Below are 22,615 nucleotides of genomic sequence, written 5' to 3' on the forward strand. Positions count from 1 at the left end.
GGATTTACAGAAGTTGAAGCCTCTGATATTTAAGGCTTGCCTTGCAGGGCATTTCTGCTCTTTTTGTTTTGTTCAACCCCAAAGGCTTGGATTGTTCAACCCAAGCACAGTTTTTGGACTGGGGATTGTATCAATGACAGTATTCAATTTTCAGACATACCTATGTGCTACCTAACCAGGAAAGCAAATTCATTGCTCTAAGGAGATAAACATGACTGACCTGAGCCTTCTGTTTAGAGGAGCAACAAGTCACACTAACTCCCTCTAAGCTAAATATTATCTCAGGCTTCACAGCCCAAAGCAGGAGCAAGCTCCGGGCCATGAGAACAATCAGAGCAGGAACATCCATTGTAGCAAGAAATGGATGCCGACCCAATTTTCTTTGGAGAATCAAGGGACTGCAGTTTTGGCTTCCCACAAGCTCTGATGACACAGACAGGCACTTCCCTCAGTGCCCCTCTGGGTGAGCAGCAGCTGAGCATGTGCCTTGTTGCTGCAGAGCTCAGCCCTGGAGATGGTTGGACAGGGATGCTCTTGAGACCCAACACCAGAGGAGCAGGTGGGGAGGGCACCATGTACCTGTAGGGTGCCGCTGAACTGCATCTTCTTCTTCTCCAGCAGGGCCTGGGTTTTCCCCCAACTCTGCTGCAACTGGCTGAGCTCCTCCTGGAGAGCAGCGCTGGTCTCGGGGCTGGAGACAGCGCGCAACTTCTCCCCGACGTCGATGACTAAGGTGTACACAGCCTGCCACCTCTGAAGAATCACTGTCTTACTCTTTGAAAGAAAAACAAAATTAGTTTCTAAACTGTTCTTCGGAAGTGACAGAAGCATGTTCCTGATATTTCACTTGGGAAGATGCCTCACACAAAAGGAGTTTCAAGGCACTACTTTGTTCATATTCATGAGAGAGTAGTGAATAGATCTTCTCCTATCTGCTTCCTTAATTTCAGAAAATTCATATTCTCTCTGATATTTTGATTTATAAAACTCTATAATAGCTTTTCACAGACTGAATCTATAGAGTAAAGGTACAGCAGTTACAAAAAGATGGAAATGCAGTTGTATGAGTTACTCAGAGCAAAAAGCCAGTGTAAGTTCTGTTAGCACCTCTACCATCAACAACTTAGACAAACTTTTTCAGAACAGCTCTGTTAATCATGACATATCCAAGTGAAGTAAGCCAGCAATAATAATAATTTGCCTATAACAAATCTGCCTATAAACAATTGGTAACACAAGGAGATATGATCATTGTTTCTTTCTGTAGAACAGCAGCAGGAGGGAAAGGGCAATTTGGAGTAGGAGGGAGAAGACTTTCTGGCTTTTCTCACTAAGGAAAAGCATGAGCATTAACTTGTAAAATCTACTGGAAATCATCTGTACACAGCAGGTAAAAATAAAGATGAAATAAACAAGGCAAGCACCAAATGGAATACTAGTAATGTGTTAATTCATCAACATTAGGTGTGTGGGTACACAATATAAATCTTGGATTGTGCAAATGGCGTTCAGTAATATGTTTTTGAAAGGTTTTGGATTGCCTTAAGCAATCTTGAACAACTGCTGCTTGTTTTTACTTTCCTATAGAACAAGGAGGTGCACAGTTAAATGGAAAACCAAAATATCCAAAATTAACAAAGGAAAGTGTTTTTTTCCACCACATGTGAAATGCAGAACTCACCACCCTGAAGGACTGCTGCCCAGGTCTGTGCATCCTGGACTGATGGTTCCAAGGACAGACCCCCTTGCAAGTGCTTTATCCTCTGCTCCTGGCATCTCCTGCCCATCCCTGCACACACAGGACCTATAGGGCCTCTCCTGACACATATGTGCCTTCTTCCTTTAGGCAAACTAAAGGGCCTGAATTCAGCAGTCATGTCAGTAAGATACACATAGTCCTAGAGGTTACCCACTGACCAGGGTTTGTCTAATCTTCTGGCACCCTGCATTTCCCTTAGCATATAAGGCTACTAAATGTTAATGTTGACCAAGAAGTTTCCTAGTATAATGAGCCTTTCACAATGTCAATATTTTCTCAACTGTGCTCAGCTTAGAGAAAAAGTGTCAGCAACCATTTTTCCCCCAAAAAGGCATGTGATTTTAGAGCTTTTACCTTACTGGACTGAAGTTGTTTCAGGCTGAGGAAAAAACCCAAGTATTTTAGATTTATGAGAAATAAATACAGTACCTTGAAATCATGAATTACATTTCTAAGCTGGTAAAGGCTATAACAGTCCTGGCTCTTCACAGCTGTGAGGAAGCTGTTGGTATCATCAAGGAATCTGTTGAGACTCTGAAGGGAACTCCTGAAGAGCTGCCACTGGCTCACGAGTCCATCGATATCTTTCTTCCTCTGCTGAACCATCCGGATAACATTCTGCCACTGCTCTTTCAGCAAGGTGAGCTTGGAAATAAACTCTGTCCTGAAAATAACAAGTGTTGAGTCTTAATTTATTTTGATCTCAAGGCTGCATATTACAATAATTGTGATGATTTCTATTTGCAAAGTTGTTTTCCAAGTATAATACCCAACAATGCAAAAAGCTCTATGCAGGCCTAAGCTCAGCCCTGCTCTCTGTATTACATCTTTTAAGCAATCCAAAAAAACCTTTTACATGATATAAGAATGAATAAGGCAAGTCAATCTTGCAATTGTGGCATACAAAGGAATCAGACACATTATGCACTAAACACTTCTCTGAAGAACAAGAAGGTCAGTGCAAGTGAGACAAGGTCACTGATTATGCCGCAAAATTGATCTGCACAATTGCAAACTGTGGTGTTTTGGAACCCACTTAAACAGTTTTTTTGGTCCTCTTATACAACATGGCTAAATAATCCAGCAGATCTAGCTGGTTAAGATAACCCCATCTATCAATTCTGCTCCTCTGCAAGAGACCATAGCCCCTGACTGCTTTTTATACAAACCCCTGTGTTTGTGGGGGTAGCTCCAACACAAAAATCCAGCAGATTGGCTTGGCTTAGCTGAGCCCTACCTTCCCAGGCAGCTTTAAGCCAAGCTATGGACTTCACAAGGGGCTGAGGGGAGCACATACACTGTCCTGCCAATTCTCTGGGAGCAGCAAGCTCTGGCAGGGAGGGGAATGTGTTCACAGCAAACACCTGAGGCAGCTGAACCTCTGCTTACAAGTATTACTTGCTGTTTCTCATGCCACATTGATTAAGAGGAAAGTATAAGATCATATTGATAAAAAACAGGTTTAGCTACCATATGTTTTGGGTTTCATGGCCAGTGTGTGCCAGGGGCAGAGTGGATAGTCCACACCTCTGCACTTTGAAAAGTACAGAGGTCTAGGAAGAAGGAAAGGATCCTTCATATGCAGCACCCTCATTACCTTCTGTAAGAAGGCAGCTTCTCAACCACAATTACACAACAAAAGCCTCCTGTTCAGGAGCAATTATGTTTGTTAGGCAGAACAGCCAGTTAGTATCTCAAATACCAGTATCCCAGTCTGGCCAGGGCACTTGTGTTTCCTTCTCATTGCATCTCCTCACACTTTTGCAAAATATGTCAGGAGGTTATTTAAAGAGTGAACCCAGCCAAGAATTTGGGTTTATGTCCTCATGAGAGCAAAGATTCAATACCAACTCCAAGGAAGACAGCACATTCACTGAATTACCAAGATTTTAGGGAGCAAAACAAATGGATTACCTTTTCTCTGCTTCTCCGGACTCCAAGGAGAGTAGAACCTTTTCTATGATGGAATTAAATGTTTGCTGATTTATGGAAATCTCAGTTTGCAGCATCTGAAAATACCATGAGAACAGCAGTTTTAACTATTCACTTAACAACCTTTGCAATGAAAGCTGCTTCTGGCTCCTCTAGAGTGACAGGATTTATTTCATGAAAACTGTTATTTTCAAGTGCTAGTGTCAAATGCACCCTAAAAGATTTCATACTCTTTGGATACCAGGAGGAATTTGCATATATGTGATAGCAGAACCCACTACAAGCTGTATGATACAGACAATCTGAAACCTAAAGTTTGTTGGACTCATTAATGAGAAATGCAATCTAGACAGAAGTCCACAGAAAAGGTATAAAAAGGCTACAGTTAAGGGTGAATTTACTCTTTAAAACAATGAGCAGAAGCTTTTTCTATAAATTATTTCATTGCAATGAATGAATTGGTTTGGAGAGGTCGAAGTAAAAGAGAAAATAACTTTCTCTGGACCCTAATGAACATGCAGACACTTAACATCCTGTGGAAATAGCCCCAGCACTCAGGGTAGTATGAGGCTGTGGCCCACTGTGGCAGAACAAGGCTCACCCTAATGGCTTATGATGTTTAGCATTTAACAAATAATTTTCTTTTCTCTATTTTGGTTATTTTTCCATTGCTAGAATAATGCAATGTGCCTCCTCCTCTGAACAGATACTGTCATACACATGTGAAGCACTGTCTCTTTGTAACAAATATCAAGTGTTTGGGAAAATGCCAGTGAAACAGATTTCCACCAAAATCTAACAACTGCTCAAAATGGAAATATGCTGTGAACACATTTTGTTTAAAATTCAGCTCTTCCAGAAACTGGTAAGACTCCTGCCAGATCTGCAGCATACAGACTTCAGTGCTCTGGACAGGCAGACAGACAATTACACCTCAGGGCTGCAGAAATCTAGGACTTCCACGACACAACACTTGAAGATGCACTCCTAGAAGTCTGATCTCCGCAAAAAGGGATCCATCCATTTTGGAAAAGGATTTTCACATCTCAGAGGTTTCTGCTCTGTAAAACTCTGCCCAGATCTAATTTCAAAAGGCACAGCATTTTCTAGTGATTTCCCCCCACCTTCACCACGCAAGATGGTGCTTCCATTTTTTAGAGTTAGCTTTACCTCATATACTCTCTGTTGCTCTTGCAGTTCTTCAAACCGGCCTGGAATATCTGTTTTTAAGGCCTCTTTCATTTTTTCCAGGAATTTCATCCATTTTTCACATTTCTGAAAGAATTTCTTTTCATCGTTTTGGGTTCCCTCAAGCATACTGTAAAACAAAATGAATAATGAGAAAATGTTGTGTTGGTGGCTGTTTTTCTGGATATGTTTGCATATGGTTTAATGTACAGGCTAAAAATACTAAAATAGTGGGGGGTTCACTTGGCACTTTGCTACCTTCTTTCTCTATGATCATTCAGATTTTTGCTTTAAGTGACTTGGAATACAATACAAATAGCCACTGATTAATTGAGTAAACGGCAAATGCAGAATTCAACTTGGAAAGCCCCAGAGAAAGATGAGAACAGATTTCCCATGCTCTATCTCAAGTTTTGATTCTCCTCACAGAAAAGGAAATTGTTAGTAGCGATTTTTTGTTTGCATTTCAGACCTGCAACATTCCAGAGCAGCTGCTGTTTTCTGACTCCACAGCCGAGTTAGGCTTTGCATTTTCTTCAGGGTGAAGTCACTGAGTGGCAGCTTAATGCTTGCTTCATTCAAACTCTCTATGCTTGGAGAAAGTGCAGCAAGCTCCAGCGTGTGATTCTGGAAGCAAAAAAATTAATTAATTGCAAAAAAATACTGCCTTTCTTTCATTTCAAAGAAATATAGAAGCCTAACCTCTTCTGTAGGAAAGATCTGAGTGTTATACATCCAAAACACTAACCCAAAAAACCCCAGAATTTCTGTGTCAACTTCAAAGAATATAGCAAACAAAAAAAGTCGTAATTCTTTTACACAGGGCTCGCTTTTCCAACAGCACTGAACAGACACTCAAGATGTGGTGCTTGCAGATTTACTCTGTGTCCTCCATTGAGGGCAACAGGGCAGGTCCAGAACAAAGCTGGGGAAAAAGATCTTTTGTCCACCCCAAATCTATGTGATTTTCCTCCCTTCCATGCAGGCATTTGGCCTACACTGCAGATCTGGAGTTTTTAAACTTAAATCACTGCTTTTTGTGTTTTGGATAAATTACAGTTACTCTGATGGAAGTGCTGTAATGTGATACTCAGGTCACAGAGAGCATGCTGAAGTAGGCAAGAGCTGAGCAACACCTTTTTGTATTTGGGAATGCAACATACCATGAGCAATTCTGAGTTGTCTGTTCCTTCCTCTAGACAGAGGCTATCAAAGGCGTCTGTGCAATTCTTGACACGACCCTCCAGCATATCAAGGCAGTTGTTGAAATCCTCCAGTTGTAGAAGATTGAACTAGGGTGAATATTGCAAATTTATGTTAATTACTGTTTAATGCACTTATTCAGAATACAAAAAGGAGCAATAAGCAGTATTATCAGGAAAACAAACAGATGTTAAATCCAAATTCTAATGTATTTATAACTCTCTTATTGAAATTTATTCAATTTTTCCACTGGATAAGGGGAAAATGTAAGCCAAAGCAGAGAATGAGAAACTGAATCTCAGTCCTGAGAGATTCATAACTATCTGGAAGGAATAGGGCTTCTGAGATATCTGCTGTAGCTTTGGGCTGTTTGATTTATTGGGAAACTGGAAAGTAAAAACTCAGCTTATCAAAGGGGAGAAACTTGTGAAAGTGAGCCACACACAGGGCCTGCTCCCATGTGCCTGCAGCCAAGACTTGTGCAGCTTCCATGAGCTCTGTGGTGAAATAACTAGGGCTGGAATTCAATTTTACTCTCTAGTTTGGTTTCTATGCATCAGAGAGAAGACCACTGGTAAATTTTTTTCTTTCTTGGCAAGAATTAAACTTCACATCTCTGAGAACACTTAGACAGCAACACTTTTATAAGGAATGAATGGCAAAAACTGGTGCAGGGAGAGATTTCTGTGGTAATACTACAGGGTTACATCAAAGAAAATGACTACCCAGAAATGAAATTTTTCATGCAGCGAGAAGTTCACAGGGAATATGAGAAATCTGTTATCTTCACAAAGATATCTGGCTTCCAGCCATTGAACTGTGCTGGTAGATGGAATCATAAATAGAGTTGGCTTAAAATTTCTTGATGAATTTGGGTTTACTTTAGAACAGAACAATTACTGAAATATCTGCACAGAGGAGAAGTCAGTCCTGCACTTCTCAGAACAGACATTATGTGGGGAAACCTGGATTCAGTTCCCTCCCCACTCTTCCTGAACAGGGATGTGAATCTGGTCTTCCAAATTACATCAAATGGCCACAGTCTTCTGTTTGGTTTTGTGCTCATTACATGCACTGTTATCAAAGCAAATTGAAGCCCTTAGTTTTTTTCCAAGGCAGAGCTATGGAAGTTCACAACTTACTCCAATGTTCATAGAATAAAAATATGTTTCCTAATCTTTAATCATCTGAGGGTCCTGCACTGCTTGGCCCACTTGCAAAGGCTTGTTAGAGCAACAGAAGCTGGCCAGGTTGAAATCCTTCCTTCACCTGTCCCTCTGGCTTCATGTATTACTTCTTAACATAGTTGATCATGCTGTCAAGTTTTTTTTATTTTATTGAAATTTCAATTCAAGAACTACAGGGCTCTAATGAACAATGTAGCTCACACAGGGCTCTAGGTAAGAAGTTACCCCACACTGACAGCTAATTTAATATTAAAAACAAAGCACCTGAAGTTCATCCAACTTCCTCTGCAGCATCTTTTCCAAGTAGGTGGCTCTCTGGAAAGGCTGCAGCTTCTCCACCAGAATGGCTTCAGCAGCTGTCCCAGCCTGCTGTTTTATCCTATCAGCCTGCAAATAAATTTGGGTACGGCATCCTGCTATGTTTTGAAGGCCATGCTGTAAATTCTGATGAGAGAAGGGGAAAGAAAAAGAAGTCAGTAAATGAATCAGATCGTCATTCATGTGCCACTTTCATTTAGTAACTTTTGTTGCTGTAACTAAACTCTTTTTGTTGAACTCATCTGGGAGCCAAATTCAGCTGTAGTGGAAGCCTCAGTCTTTTACCCGGAGGATAATGGGAATTGCATCCTTTGAGTCTAGTGCTGGGAAAGGCACAGTTCAAAGTTCAGTGGAACACCAGTGACTTCAGACAACGGGATACTACTATTTTCCAGAGGAAATTAGGGAGGGAAATCAGAATATCCCTCTCTCCAAAACGGGTGTACACTAGCAGATGGAAGAACTGGCCCATGCTGCAGATGAGAAACACTATTTTATTACAAACATACCAGTATTGTGGATCCCTTAGTGACTGAGGACCATAGGTTTGGTTTTAATTGTTTCCCTTTACTACAGATATGATCCTATAAAATTAAACTCTAAAGGCAATACAAGAACAAAAGGTGTAATTTTAGACTCATTCAATGTACTTGATTTTTTTTTTTGGCCAAGACAACTGAAATTTACTTTTAACATGAAACCCCCTGAAATTTGCCACTGTCTTCTAAGTGTCTTTTCTGAGAGTAACAAACAAAGATTTCTGATTGATAACAAAGAGCAGGCACATTTCTCTAAAAAGCAAAATGGTTTCTGCTTCCTGACCCCTATGTTTGGAAGGGATCATATTGTTAAGTACCACTTCAGCCATTGAATAAATAATCCATTTTGATTTCTTACTCTTTATATAGGACTTTATTTATTGTGGTGACAAAATTCCACAGAACCTTTCCTAGTATACACTAGAGGAAAACATTAGAGGGATTAAAATACAATTTTTAATGCACATATATTTTCAAATACATGTAACTCTTATGCTATATCACTGATCTCCATTCTTCTAACTCACCACTTCCAAAAAACCACGATAAATTCCATGTGTTCTACCCACACACATCAGTGCTAATGGCATTCAGGTGGTCATGCCTTGCTTAGTAGGTGCAACACTCTTCCCAAAAATTTTCAGAAAACACAATGCTTTTTTGCCGGCATAGTGATGAATTTATGTCACAGCCATTAACAGATCAGAAGAAAGTGAAAATGTTTTGGTCTAAGCTTTGCTGCTGTCAGTTGTTTATGACACAGAAAGAAATACATGAGTTCTTTTTCCTATAATGTAAAGTCTCTTATTTGACCATATGCAAAATGGAGTACTCTGGACTTCTTCCAATACACAGCTAGAGATTCATAAAGCACGATGAATCATTGCTCTGTCCTGAAATAAGGATTATTACATTTCTTTATTGCAGTTTGAAAAAACTAAAAATGTCAGAACCTAATGACAGCTTTGCTGTCTGAGAGAGTCCAATGTACTCTGTGGTCTCAGCATGAGGTCTCATTTACCTAAAGTAAAAAGCAATTAGAATAATATAATGAGCTCAGAAATCTGTGAACTCATGAGACCAGGCCAAAACACAACACCAAATACAATTAAAACGAACTTGAAGACTGTAGAAAACCTAAGGATGGTCCTGTGCACTGAAAACATTTTTTTCCCTAGCTATTGTTCTAGTAGCTATTATCTCTTCTCCCAAGCAATGCCCCATAAAGTAAACTATTTTTCTTTTAATGATTCCTTCCAACACAGGCCTGATTCTTTGTGTAGAGCAGAAATGGGCAGAGCTGGAATATGATTACTCCCTTCTGTACTCTTCTCATCCTGTGCTAACTGTGGTTTGGTCCAAGGATTTGGGCAAAGTGTTTAAAAGAAACACAAAGGTGCCTGTTAATGGATGAAACCCACAGATTTTATCTCTTCCACTGACTGAACTGGTGGTGTTCTTTTGATCTGTTTCTCAACAATAAACCTTGGTTAGTGCCAGGCAGCAGAAACGCATTTAATGTACCTTCATATCCTGTATCCTCTGCTCCAGGGTTTCTATCATGTTCTCCTCGGGCACATGGGCATCCAAGAGCTGAGTGCACTGCTCGTTGTACTGCTGTAACTTGGCTGCTGTCTCAGTGCATAAAGTATCGAAGGGCTCCCACAGCTGCAGGGCCGCCTGCGCTGCCCGCAGTTGATCTGTGATGTCTTCATTTACTGAGTTCCACCTGCCAACATATCCAAGGACAAGAGTGCTTTCCTGGTAGGTTCTCCTCCAGAATATGAATAGGCATAGAATTGCCATGGGAGTTTCTTTGCATTCACACCCACGTTACTGGAAGCCTTGCTGATACGGAGTAGTTTGTGCTATGGGACTCCATCAAGAAAAAGGTATCCAGTTAAAAGGTATCAGTTCCCCATCCCTGGAGGCGTTCAAGGCCAGCCTGGATGGGGCTCAGAGCAACCTGGACTAGTGGAAAGCATCCCTGGCCACAGCAGGTGGGTTAGAACGGGATGATCTTTAAGGCCCCTTCCAACCCAAACCATTCTGTGATTCTATTCCTCACACAGGTACCCTTAGACAGGTGAGTTGCATTAATATAGATTTAAAAATCTGACAGACCTTCAAGCCCTGCCTCAGCAGCTTTTCTTTTTTTTAGAAATACTGATAACTGAGGTCTTATTTTGCAGGCTTACCTAGTGTGTGCCTCTGTGCACTTCTGGTCAATAATCTCTGCGAAGGATGGGGAGCAGCTCTTCTTCAGGTTACTGGCAGCAGCCTGGAGCTTGGCCCAGCTTTCTTCGCTGTTCTCCGATTCCTCTTGAAGACACTGCAGAATGGATTATTGCAATTAATTGTGGAGATAAACAAACCTAAGTATAACTTCCCCTATAGATTGTTAGGGATAGGGAAGCAATAATACCATGCTTTTGCAGCACAGATTAAAATGTTTGCAAAAAATGTAACGCCTGTTTCTAAAAATTAGGAAGCTAAGAGAGGTAAAATTGTCTGAGTGAAAAAAAAAAAATCATTCAGGAGACCTTGGGTTCCCTTTGTTTCTGCACTGAGTCCCTGCATCAATGCCCAGGCATCTCCTTCCAGGTTATGCCACAGCCTTATGGCAGAGCATTTCCCTGGGAAGCACAAGCAAAGGGACAAATTTACTTTCAATGAATGAACCGAGAACCAACATCTTTTACAGGAATGGTGAATAACATTTATGCAAACACATACAACAGTGTCCACAGTTTTCCTTTGCCAGCTGTATTTTCAGCCAGACTTCCTGCTGTCTGTGTGAATTAGATTTGGACTGAGCAGACATTAGCATGAGGGATGGTGGTGCAGAGCACAGGTCCATCTGGACTCTGTGGTGCAAGGGAGTATGAGGACCTGGTGCTTCCTACAGGGATGCCTTCCAGCACGTGCAGGAGACTGAACAAGGAATCTCTGCAACCCAAAATAGAGGCAGTGCTAGCCCACAATAAGGCAGACTGACCTGTACTTCTTTCTTGAACCTTGGTACCTAAATTGCACCAAAGTTGAACTTAGGCACTAAACAAAGTAAGAAGCCTAAAAATAATCCTCAGTGTCTCTGGAGGTAAAAAAAATGTAATAATATTCCACTGACTTTAATGTCATGACAATAAAGTTGCTCAGATAAATTTTTCTGTCTTGTTTTTCAGTGTTTGTTTGTCTGCCTAAAGGCATACAAGGAAGTACAGAAATAAGACAACTTCAATAGATTTACCTGGAGAGTTTTGACCTGTTTTTTCAAAGCTTCCAATGAAGCTTCTTCCCCAGAAGGTTTGCACTGGTCTATGCAGTACAAATATCTTGTTGTCATCAGGCTGACTTCTGCATAAGTTTCATCATATGCTCTCCACTGTTCCAGTATTGACTGCATTGAGGCCTTTAACTGTGCAACCTGCAAACAAAACACTTTTGTTGCTATTTCTTGGGATCTTGACAATAAATCACCTGTAAATTTACTTAAAAATCTAAGCTTACTGCTCACAAGAATTTCACTAGTTGGAGTATTTTCCTATTTGACAAGGAATTGTGCAGGCTTCAAACAAAGCAGTAAACTGTATTTAGAGCTAAATATAAGAATTTGTAGGCAATTAAAATTTAACTGGAGTTCAAGGTAGCACTATTCTTTCAGCCATAACTTCAGAACAAGCCAAAAAGTAACAAGTACTGAAATAATGAACTGCTTATTCCTTTCTGCCAAAATCAACCTGAAGTGGGAAGAAGCTGAGAGCCTTAATCTTCTTAGGAAGCAAATAGTTTGATCCAGAGATCAAGTTTCCTTTCAAAGATAATTTGAACAGAAATTGGTTTGTATGGAAGAAGACACTGCTACAATACTCTGGAGAGCTGTCATCCCTCTTATGCCATTGTGCTCTAATAATGCAGGCCCACCTGAATCCCAGTCTAGCAACTTCAGGGTTCTCATATCCAATTAAATGATGGATATCCTCTGTTTTCTATGTCACTTTTACTATTACAGTTATCTAATCTATATGGGGCAAGTACAGCTTCCATTTGCCACATACTCCTAGACTTTGCAAACACAAAACCACAGTCCTCCTGCAGTGTGATTTGTCATTTTTACCCTTTGGTATCAGGGAACTACATAAGGCATGGTCCTGGTTAGACAAAGCATCATTTAGTTCTATACCCACTTCCAGTCATGCCAGGACCAGATGTTTTGAGAAAAGCTGGAAAACAGGGCAAAAAACCAACTATGTCTCCATGAGACCTGGCAAAGCCACATGCTGGATTTCAGTTCTGACTATGCATCCACACAGTGGGAGAAGAAGAATTTTCTACATTATAGTTCACCCTAAATAGACTGCATAGATCATTTTATCCTAGTATCCTAGTTTCAGGTACGCACAGGTTGATGGATTAATCATCCCTGTTCTCTTTTGAATCATGGTATAGGTGGGAGGAATCTGTAATTGCTTTTTGTAGCCTGTAGCTAATTACTGCCCACACAAGGAAGATGGAAAGACACTGTTCTTGGGAAATGTCTCTGGGGCCACAGACTTACAGTCTCAAGTTCAGCCTACGGACATTGTAATCAAGGGATCACATCTCCTTAGCCCTATATATGAAATCACAGCCTGGCTCTGCTGAGAGCAGTCACCCTGGGAAGGAACCTGCACTCAGTGCTTCTTTGCACACACAGACAACTCGGCTGTAAGAACATTCTGCAGTTTAGAAGTTTGATAGTTAAGTCATAAAGTTCCTAAAATTAACATGACCCATGGTGACTGCAAGAAGAAAAAAGCACTAGGCTGCAATCCTGCCAATTTCTATCTCCAGCTATAAAGCAGAAGGTCAATCTTTCTTCATGTACACAGACATAAATTTCCCTGCTTTCTTGGTAAGAAACAGCCAAGTCATTTTTGTTGAAAACTAAACTAAGAAGCAGCAGATCCATCCTGTATTGACACCTTATGTGGAAGAGTTCAAGCAAAAGGGTTCGGGTTTCACAAAGTTTTGAGGAATAAAGGCAAGGCATTTATAATAGAAAGTGTAAAGGAATCTTAACTATAAACATAAACACTACATCATGTATAATTCTCTACAGTATATGGTTATTTATTATCACACACTTAAATCTATAAATGTACTCATTATTATATTTCCTGAACCTGTCAATTACATCCACAAAATAAAAGATCAGTTCCAAGTATACAGATAATATAACTATAAATACAAACTGCTGGGGAGTAAATTTGCATGGCAAACCAATCTGCCACACTATCCTTGAACAAACTGCAAACTGCACAGGATTTGAAGATGGCAGCAGCCATCCCAGTGACTGGATGGAAGAGTCACTGGGAGATAGAAAAACTGCAGTTAGAATGGGGTAGGAACAGACAGCTTCCACCAGCACATAACAGGGGACAAACAACAGGTATGAAAGAGAAGCAGATTAAGCAAGAGAGTCAAGTTTTCAACTTTGCAGAAAAATAGCTATTTCTTTAATTTCTTAAACTGCAGATGGGGGTCTGTTCCTTCCCCCTCTATATTCAAACTGTTTCAAGATCAGACTAATTTTTGTCTCTAAACTTTGGAAATATATTAATTTACATTATGGTAAAGACTTCAAAGGAAGTTCTTCAGAAAGTTAAGAGCAAGGAATACTTTGCATCTTTTTTGTACCAGCTCCTGCCATCCCATGAAGAAGATTAATAACACTGGTGGTCAGAACAGGTAGTGGAGGAAACCTGAACACAGGCGAAGCTTTTACCTGGTTTACAATGCTGTCCTTCATTTCACACAGCTCAGCAAGCCTGAGAGACTGAGCTTCTGGGGTTTGTTCTTCACTACCATTCGAAGCCAAACTCTGTTTGAGATCGTCAAGAGTTTTGGCTTTAGCAGTGAGTTGATTTTCTAGCTCCTAATTGATAAAAAAAAGGAAGAAAAATAAGATTTTTTTAATGAGATCATAGGAAAAAAACTGCTGTGTGAGGAGCTTAGATAAAGGTTCCTTCTTTAAAACCAATTTTGCATAATTCTTCAGCCATGCCACCATCATTTCAACTCTGATACACAACTGTTTTACAGGAATTCCAAGTGACAGTGGCTGCCTCAGATGGTCTCCTGCAGGTTGAACTATAATCAGTCCCTTTACTGTCAGTCTGAGCACTGGACATCATGCTTGGGAAGGAAATCATCAGGAGCTAATTCCTCAGTAACCAAGCAGGACTCTTCGTACCTCTCAAGATGCAAAAAGTTTTTCTATTAATGCAGCTGAACACCTGTATTAATTTTGAGGGATCTGATGCCTAGAAAAACACAACAGAACCAAAGGACACCAAGATTCCTGAGGCTGGTGCAGAGAGACTACCTTCTAGGGCAGAGGTAGAGAGAATTGCTATTTTTCCAATTAGGACTGTGTAGTTTCCATGACATTTCAACCACAGAGCTCTTCAAACTAATGGAATTGATGGCTTTTACCATGGCTGTGCTGAACTGAGAACAATTTTGAATCTCAGAATATGATCCACAGTATTGCTGTGCAACACTCCAAATACCATGGAGCAACAGCAAATGGCATCTTCAGTTGGAGGAAAACCCCACAGAATAGCAATTCACATTAAAAGTGCATCTGGCTCTATCACCTGAATGTAACATACTTTAATTAAAATTACACTGTAGTATTCTGCTAGGAAATAGCACCTTCCTTTGTGGTTTTTTCTGTTAAAATCTGTGCAATTCTTTAGTCTGGATTCATCGAAGTGCTAAATAGGGTTTTTACAACAATATCATTCAACGTAATGCTTTACCTTGCAATCATCTAATGTGTTCTGTGCAGAAATCAGACTTGCTGGGGTTTGTAAGGATCTCAGTCGATCGCTCTGAGCTTCCAGCCAGTTGTGAAGAGTCTGTGCTTTGTTCTCATTTTCAGAAATATCCTCCAAAATGTGTTCCAGGTCTTGTATCTGTAAGTTACAGAATTATTTTAACTTCCTTAAACCTACGGGTGGGCAGAAACAGGGCTTCCCCTTCCGCGACAAACTCTGAAATTACGAAATCTACATTGAAAATAGCATTTAGAGAAAATATTTTGAAAGGAAAAGCTAAAAGGTTTTGCAGGCTCTTTAGGATCTGACCTTTTCCTTGGGAAGAAACAAGACAGTGTGTGTTCTGGAGCTGGGAGCATGCAGACCTAACAAGTTGTGGGACCTTGGGCTACATGGACAGATTCATATGGAGTCTGAAAGCTTCATTCTCACTAAACCCCACCAGAGTTACTAATATGAAAGGGACCTTTCTTATTTGAAGATCTCCTATCTTCAATCTTGGCCCTGAGGATCCATTAAATCCTAGAATGCAGTTTCTTGAAAATGGTTAGAGAAGACAACTTTTTCTCCTACAAAAGTGGGATTCCATCGTGGAACTGAATTTTCCACTTGAAAATTATTTTGGAAGACCTTCTGAGCTATAAAAAAAATTGTGAATTGTCTGTTCGATCAGTGATCTTTGTATCTGGATTCAGAGAAGGCAGCTTCTCCCAAAGATGTGCAAATTGAGAAACAGAGATGGAAAGAGGAATATGTTAGTAGAGAGAGTCAATCCAGCAGCCTCATGGTTGAATTTGGGATTCTAACCTTCCCCATGTCTTTTCCATATCATGAGTCACACTAGCTTTTCTGGGCACTGGGGCACACAAACAGCAGCATCTAATTCTGGATGCATGGATTATTTCTAGCCTCACTAGAATAGAGCAATTCTGAGGCACTGCCTGAAACAGATTTTCTCCAAAGAAACAGAAGATATGCTGGTACAGTCAGTCTAGATAAAGAATTTTTCTATGAGCTGCTGGTCTTCAAAGCACTCCACTGGGAAAGCATTTAATTACTTCAGGAGGAGGACACAGATCCAGAATAACTCATTTCCAGGGACCCAGGAGGGCTGGAGCAGGCCTGGGAACTAATCCCTGCTACACCTTTTCCAGCAGGATCATATGTTCCCCCACGGCTATCAACACTACTAACTTAATAATTACTTTTTTTGGCAAATCCAACTGCTACAACAGGAAAACTGGGGATAGCTTAATATATCCCTATTTCTCATTCCCATCATATGGCATGTGGAGGGGTTGCTTGGTTTTTTTTGGTGCTGTTTGCTGAGCAAGGCCTGTCTGTCCAAGCAGTGCAGCACCTCTCCTTTCCACAAACCACCCAGTGTTTTCTCCCACGAAGTTTTAAATGGTCCAACTTTCACAGCACCCCAAAGATTCAACGGATTTCACTAACAGGTTCCCCTGCAGACACTGCCCTGAATTCTTTCTTTTCCATAGTTTTCTCAATATAGGACTTCTTTGTTGACGTGTCACTGACTGTATTTTCTTTATATGAGGAATCTTATATTTCCACCTAATACAGTCAACAGGCAAGATGAGTTATGAGAGAGAAAGCCATGAGAACTCAATCTCACCTTTCTGTTTAGGGCTGCCTGCAGCCTGTGCCACCGCAGGTTCATCTCGCCAAGACACTCAGCAAATTCCGTCCTTTCGTACCGCTTGCTCTCCACGTCGCAAGTGCTCATCTGCAGCAGTGACTGGTTAACAAAATCTACCATCCACTGTTTAAAGTTCATTTCCATCATGCATTCCTGCAGGGAAAAAAAGAAAAAAAAAACAAACAAACAACAGAAATGTAAACCAATTAGTTTGGTAGTTTTAATCTGATCAGTTCCAATGATACTTCAAGGTGTAGCTGTGGGACACCCGCGGCTGAGTCTGAACCATGACCTAAAATACTTTTCTGAAGGAGACTTGGCTGTAGGAATAATCCTCAATATCATTACATGGGTAGTTCAAAGTAGGAACAGGCTAGTGCTGGAATAGGGAAGGAAATCCAGGGGTACCAGACTCTATACTTAATCCACAGGACAATACCATCACACTACCATGGTCCCAGATTAGGCTGAGACCAAGGCTTTCCTACACTCCTGCAACTCTCAGGCAAATGCAGCAAGAGCTTCTGCTCCTTTACCAAAGTATCTGCTATCAGAACAGAATATCAGAGTACCTGGGAGGAGAAAGTGTCCTCCAGCATGAGTGTCCTTGCCCACTGAGATGAGTGAGAAACTACACGCAAAGTGAAAACATAAGGGAATGTCTTTTAATTTCAGAAGGTCTCAGGAGAAAAGAGAAGGAAAGGATTCCTCATATATCTAGCAGTACCCAGAAAAAAGTCATCAGAGAATACACAATAGAGGTACTAAAGTCACAGCTGTTTTCCTGCAGGAATTTGTGTGCCTCATCCCAGCTTTGTCCTCAGCATACACATCCCCATATTGCTGACAAGTGTAGAAGAAACACCTACAAACTGACCTCTAAATATTCAAAGGAGTTAAAACAGCACTTCACCTACATATCCTAACTGCTAAATCCAGCTGATACAGACCAAAATGTTATATATGTGCTATACCAAGGCACTTGGAAAGAAATGTTTATGTTGGCACTTGCCTTATGTGTAGTGCCAAAGTGCCTGCGAACTGCAGCTGAAGATTGAGAACTGTCAGACTGTCTGAGCCCAGAGCAGAGCTTAGCAGCTCTGTGAGGGCAGAGCAAAATATGGCTCTGCAGGGAGCTAAAATATGCCCTGAGGTTGGGCTCTCTGGCATCTGTGGAAGTACACAGTTTGAATCCTTCCTGTGGCTGGAGCAATCAGCCTCTGCCACTGGTGCTTTGGCATCTGAACAGCGCCAGGACTCTGCTGCAGCCTCTCTCTCTGCAGGTTATTTCTTGTGATGACACGTGATATTCAAAACCCCTGTTGTTCTCTAGTTAAATAGATCCTGGTTATGGAGATATATTCCCTGTTAAAAAGACAGGGAACACAGCACAAACACAGTCTATCTTCCTAGGGAAGAAAGGCTTTCCTGTTCATCCCACTTCATAATCTAAATGCGAGAGAGAGAACAAGCAAGACAGATGGGACAGCATGGGGAAAAGGAGATTACAGCACAGCAGGCAGTAGCTGTATTGCAGGACAGGCAGTGTTTTCTGTGTCACAGAAGCATAAGGTTTTATAAAGGAAGATTTTAAGACACCTTCGCGACTGAGGAACCCTCTTGAGAGCAAGGGGAAGGATATGACAAAGCCTGTAGGCTGTTTCCATCCTTTTTACAGCCAAACACCTTGCAGAAGGCCTGGACTTCCAGCTTCCCATTTACCTTGTACTTGTGAAGGAGGCTCTTGACTTGGGCAGCACTGCGTTGTGAATTTACTGGCTCCTCATGTTCCTGCTGCTGTTCCACATGGTCCAGCCAGGTCATTAGTTCAGCAATAGCTTCCCGTGATGAAAGTTTTTCCATTTGAAGCTGGGATAAAGCATATAATGAATCCTCTACACTCTGCTTGTTAGAAATATCAAGGAAAATGACATTTCTATTTTCAGAAAGGCTCAGGCACTATAATCGCATTACAGGGGCATGAACTTGATAGTGAGCCCTGTGCTCCAGAAGGGCAAGTGACTTAAGAAAGGTTCAAGAATTCATAAATCTCAAATAAAAATATTTCTTTTTGTAACAGACTTTCATGTAAAACTGTAAAGATAATAAATATAAGCAAAACAGCCCAGGAAGAACACTGTAATATTTAAACTGCAGTACAATATTGGGGTTATTCTGAAAGCAAGACAGACAGTTAACTCAGAAAAAGGTAGTTTGGGGAGCAGCCAACTGAATCCCAGCAGCAACATTTTAATGTAATTATTTAGCTTGAACTGAGAGATGGCAGCAGAGTGTCTCCTCACCTGGTGAAGCTTTTCTTGGATGACTGGGAGTTGTGTAATCAGTTCTCCCCATTTTTGCTCAAACTTTGCCAAAGATGACCTAAGTGCTGCAGTATCAGCTTGCTTCACGTGAAAGAGCTGGTTGGCAGTGCTCACCACTGATGACTTCAGGGAAGATTTTTCATCAACTTCCTTAGAGAACGTCTGAGGTGCACAGGAGAAATTTAAGAGATGGTAAATATATCAATATCTATTTAAATGAATAAGACAAACCACGTTTTCAGTCACAGGATGAAATGCTTCAAGCAGATTTTAGCAAATTTAACAATGAGCTCAACATGTTCTGGCAGCAGGTAAAGCATTTTTCTGCCCAGCCTGATACAATGCTGAATGCCACTTTTTGCCCCATCCATGTGGATGGGAATATCCTGATTCTCATTTCACACAGAGGTTCAGGTAGGAACCCCAGTCCTCAGGTCTCCAGTCAGCTCACACCTACCAGTCCAACCTTCACGATGCTCTGCTTTCCCACTGTGCACTGTTCCTTCTGTCTGGCCTTACACTGGGGCTGAACCTCCTGGCTGGTCATCCAAGGGGAGCACAGCACAGGGGGCAGGCAAAGACATGAAATGCAATTCAGCATATTTCCCTTTACTGACTTTGGTTGAGCATCTTCATGCCTCCTGTACCCTGAGCCCACGCTCCAGGTTCTGCTGTCAAGTGGCAGCTTGGCAGAACTGCTGTATCTGGTGTTTGGCATCAGGAGCAAGACAGAAGCAGTGCCAGTATGCTGTACTTGCATAAGAAAGAGATCCTGGCTGGGCTGTGAGCTCATTACAGAGGATTCCATTCTGATTTCGGATCTCTGGCCAGTCTCAGGATCTGAAGGAAGGTCTTTGGTGGCTTTGGGGCACACACCCATTCTGTGCTGTATTACGTGGGCAGTAATACAAAAACCTCATGGCAAATATAAAAACCTCTCAAAATGGTCATTTTCACCATAAGTCACAAGGCCTTATCTAAACCTGGCAGCAGAAATGACTTACAAACAAGCTGCTGATGTTGTCCCTGATGGTGGGAAGATCTTGTGACACATTGAGAGACTGTTCCTTCCAAAAATTCATTCTCTGCTGAGCAGAGTCCAGCCATTTCATTAATTCCTCAGAGTCTCTGTTGTAGCTACAAGGAGGAAACAAAACACAGAAAATTACATCTAGCTGAGGCTCGGATACATTTCTCACCCTCCAAATTGTCCTCCTCTCTGTGAGGAGGCACCTCTGCTGCTACAGGACCCTGCAGAAGCTTGACTACAGCTATCACCTACAGAAGATCAGAAACTGATGTCTAACTGATATCTCTAATTGCTTTTTGAGTTACACCCACCTGACCAAGAGCTTCAGTAAGGTTTGAAGTCGGTGTAGTTCATGGCCAACTTTTTTGGTTAAAGACAACCACTGCTCTTCCAGCTTCCCAATCTGGCTTCTTATTTCTGGACAGCTCACAGCAGTCAGCAATTTCTTCCCTTCTTTCACCATCTGGTATAGCCTGGCATGCTTTTCATCAACACTGATTTTGATTTGCTGTCAGAATATGGGAAGTTTGCAGAACAATAATATTTTAAAAACAGAAAACACAGCTAGGAAAACACATATAATTTGTTCTGACTTCTTAATCTCACACTTACTCTGTTGTGTATTTTATTTTCCAAATAAGAGTGGGTGGGGTTTTTTGTTTCCCCTAGAGAGATCAAGACAGATCTCAACATACTTTCATACATAATCAGAATGTGTTATGATTTGATGGGCTTTTCTGACCCATGCAAACCTCAGGCAATGGACAAAGACTGTCAGATGTGGCTGCACTGTCCAAACATATGGCTGTTCCCACCAGAAAGTTATTGTTATTGTCCTCCTGTTCCCCTTGAAGTTATTGTGCTTCCTTCAGGTTCTATCCTATTTAAAAAGAAATGTTACCAGAGTTTTGAAGGAAACTGTTGGGATAATTATTGAATAATGGTGGCAGAGAGGAACAAAGAATGAACAGTGAAGCTCATTAAGGAAAAAAATAGGAGTGGTCTGGTTTGCTTAGTCAGCATTTTACCATTACTACACTTCACTGGAAGGTCAAAATGAGGAAAGGGTAAAAAAGAAAAAAAAAAAGTAGGAAGCAGATCAGTCCCAGGGAGAAAACAAAGTAGTAATTGTGTGATGTGCATCTCACTTCTATCCAGACATGTACAATACTGTTAATAGAGATATTTCTCTCACAGGAATTAAGCCCCAGAGAATTTTATTCTGCCCTGTCCTTGAAATTGTGAAGGTCCAGTGCTGGGACTCCACCCAAAAACATCTTCTAAAGCTTTACTACTTTGTTTCTGATTTCTTTAAAGACAAATACAGAGTGAAGAGCTAGTTAAAAACTTAAAAAGCCAAGGAAAACTAGGCAACTTCACAGTTACTGATTATGCATGGCATGACTCCTGTCTCAGTGCAACAGGTATCAAAAGCACCAGAGGGCCACTATGATCGTAAATATCTACTGTTGATCAATTACAAAAGCTTTAATATAGCTCAGAATTTTCTGGGAATATCCAATGACCTCTTTCATGCAGTCAGACAGATTAAATCACTATAATCCTTTCTGCCCTTTATAGTCTATGAATCAAACTGGACTCAGTATAGACCCAAACATTTATTAATTCAAAAATTTCTAATGGAGTGGGTCCTCTGAAGACTGAGAAAGGTCAAACCTCTGAGGAATGCAGAGCACTCTCTGAAAATACATCACTAAGGTTACTGAATACTATTTCTTCTTAATTTTATAAAGCAATCATAAAGGCTGCTTTCATATCCTTATATTTAAATGTGTTTAAAACATGGATAAAATATTTCCAACTGCAGTTGAGGTTCTAAATAAAAGATGCACCTCTGCCATCAGAGATGCAGCTGCAACCAGGGTGGCAATAGGGGTTCAAATACTTCATATTTTCAGGTATTTGAAGGCACTAGGTTGATTCTCCTCTTCCACAGGTTTTACACTATGGCATGAAAATCTTTCCTGAATTACAGAGAAGTGGTTCTGTGTGCACTCCAAAGTTCCTTGCTGTATTTGGGATCCATGGAGCCTGCATACCATCTTATCCCAAATATTTGCATTTGCAGACCAACTTCTAAAGTAGCTACAGTCATTATTCCCACTTTGATGAACTTGTAGCCTGTGGCTGAAATTAGCAGCCTGGTCCCCTGATACTTTTAAAATAAGTTGTCGGTTTGCATCCACACACAGGCAAGGAGACAAAGGAAACAGGGTCCTAAAAATCATCATCTCATATTCTAACTAATCTTTTGGTCAACTTTACAGATCCACAAAGAAAGTCAGCTGGAAAAACATGTAAGTACCTCTAGAAGTGCAATCCTTTCCATTAATCTTTCTTCAGTTTCTTCAACCAAATTGACAGAAGGTAATGTAGAGGCAAGTGCCTCTAACTCCTTATTGAAAACTAGGCATTCCTCATCAAACACCATCCATTCCTAAAAAATAAATCGAATCATTAACACACCATACATCAATCTGTGTTTTTGCTACACCAGACTCAGGCCTTACTGTTTATTCTAGCATCAGCAGCTCTTGCTTTAATGAAACATAACATGAAAACAGGTGAACAATATGGAAATTAAAATAAAGTGAGACATGATTTCACCACAGATGAATTAATTATTCATT

At 40.8% G+C, this 22,615-nt stretch overlaps 1 protein-coding gene across 1 annotated transcript in view; it reads right to left on the reverse strand.

Moving 5' to 3' along the window:
* The window catches only part of SYNE2 (spectrin repeat containing nuclear envelope protein 2), a 181,127-nt gene that overhangs the window by 38,788 nt on the left and 119,724 nt on the right, over nucleotides 1-22,615 (reverse strand). The window contains exons 80-97 of the mRNA XM_032689907.1: nucleotides 22,291-22,422; nucleotides 20,276-20,472; nucleotides 19,939-20,071; nucleotides 18,914-19,096; nucleotides 18,333-18,479; nucleotides 16,587-16,763; nucleotides 14,933-15,088; nucleotides 13,894-14,043; nucleotides 11,377-11,553; nucleotides 10,325-10,458; nucleotides 9,651-9,855; nucleotides 7,534-7,713; nucleotides 6,043-6,171; nucleotides 5,352-5,506; nucleotides 4,862-5,009; nucleotides 3,674-3,768; nucleotides 2,189-2,423; nucleotides 580-774 (exon numbers count right to left, since the gene is read on the reverse strand). Of these exons, the coding sequence (XP_032545798.1) occupies nucleotides 580-774; nucleotides 2,189-2,423; nucleotides 3,674-3,768; nucleotides 4,862-5,009; nucleotides 5,352-5,506; nucleotides 6,043-6,171; nucleotides 7,534-7,713; nucleotides 9,651-9,855; nucleotides 10,325-10,458; nucleotides 11,377-11,553; nucleotides 13,894-14,043; nucleotides 14,933-15,088; nucleotides 16,587-16,763; nucleotides 18,333-18,479; nucleotides 18,914-19,096; nucleotides 19,939-20,071; nucleotides 20,276-20,472; nucleotides 22,291-22,422 (2,928 nt within the window). The remainder of the gene's footprint in view (nucleotides 1-579; nucleotides 775-2,188; nucleotides 2,424-3,673; nucleotides 3,769-4,861; nucleotides 5,010-5,351; nucleotides 5,507-6,042; nucleotides 6,172-7,533; nucleotides 7,714-9,650; nucleotides 9,856-10,324; nucleotides 10,459-11,376; nucleotides 11,554-13,893; nucleotides 14,044-14,932; nucleotides 15,089-16,586; nucleotides 16,764-18,332; nucleotides 18,480-18,913; nucleotides 19,097-19,938; nucleotides 20,072-20,275; nucleotides 20,473-22,290; nucleotides 22,423-22,615) is intronic.

This window comes from Chiroxiphia lanceolata, chromosome 6 (assembly GCF_009829145.1).
Source record: "Chiroxiphia lanceolata isolate bChiLan1 chromosome 6, bChiLan1.pri, whole genome shotgun sequence".
In the NCBI taxonomy this organism is placed as follows: Eukaryota; Metazoa; Chordata; class Aves; order Passeriformes; family Pipridae; genus Chiroxiphia; species Chiroxiphia lanceolata.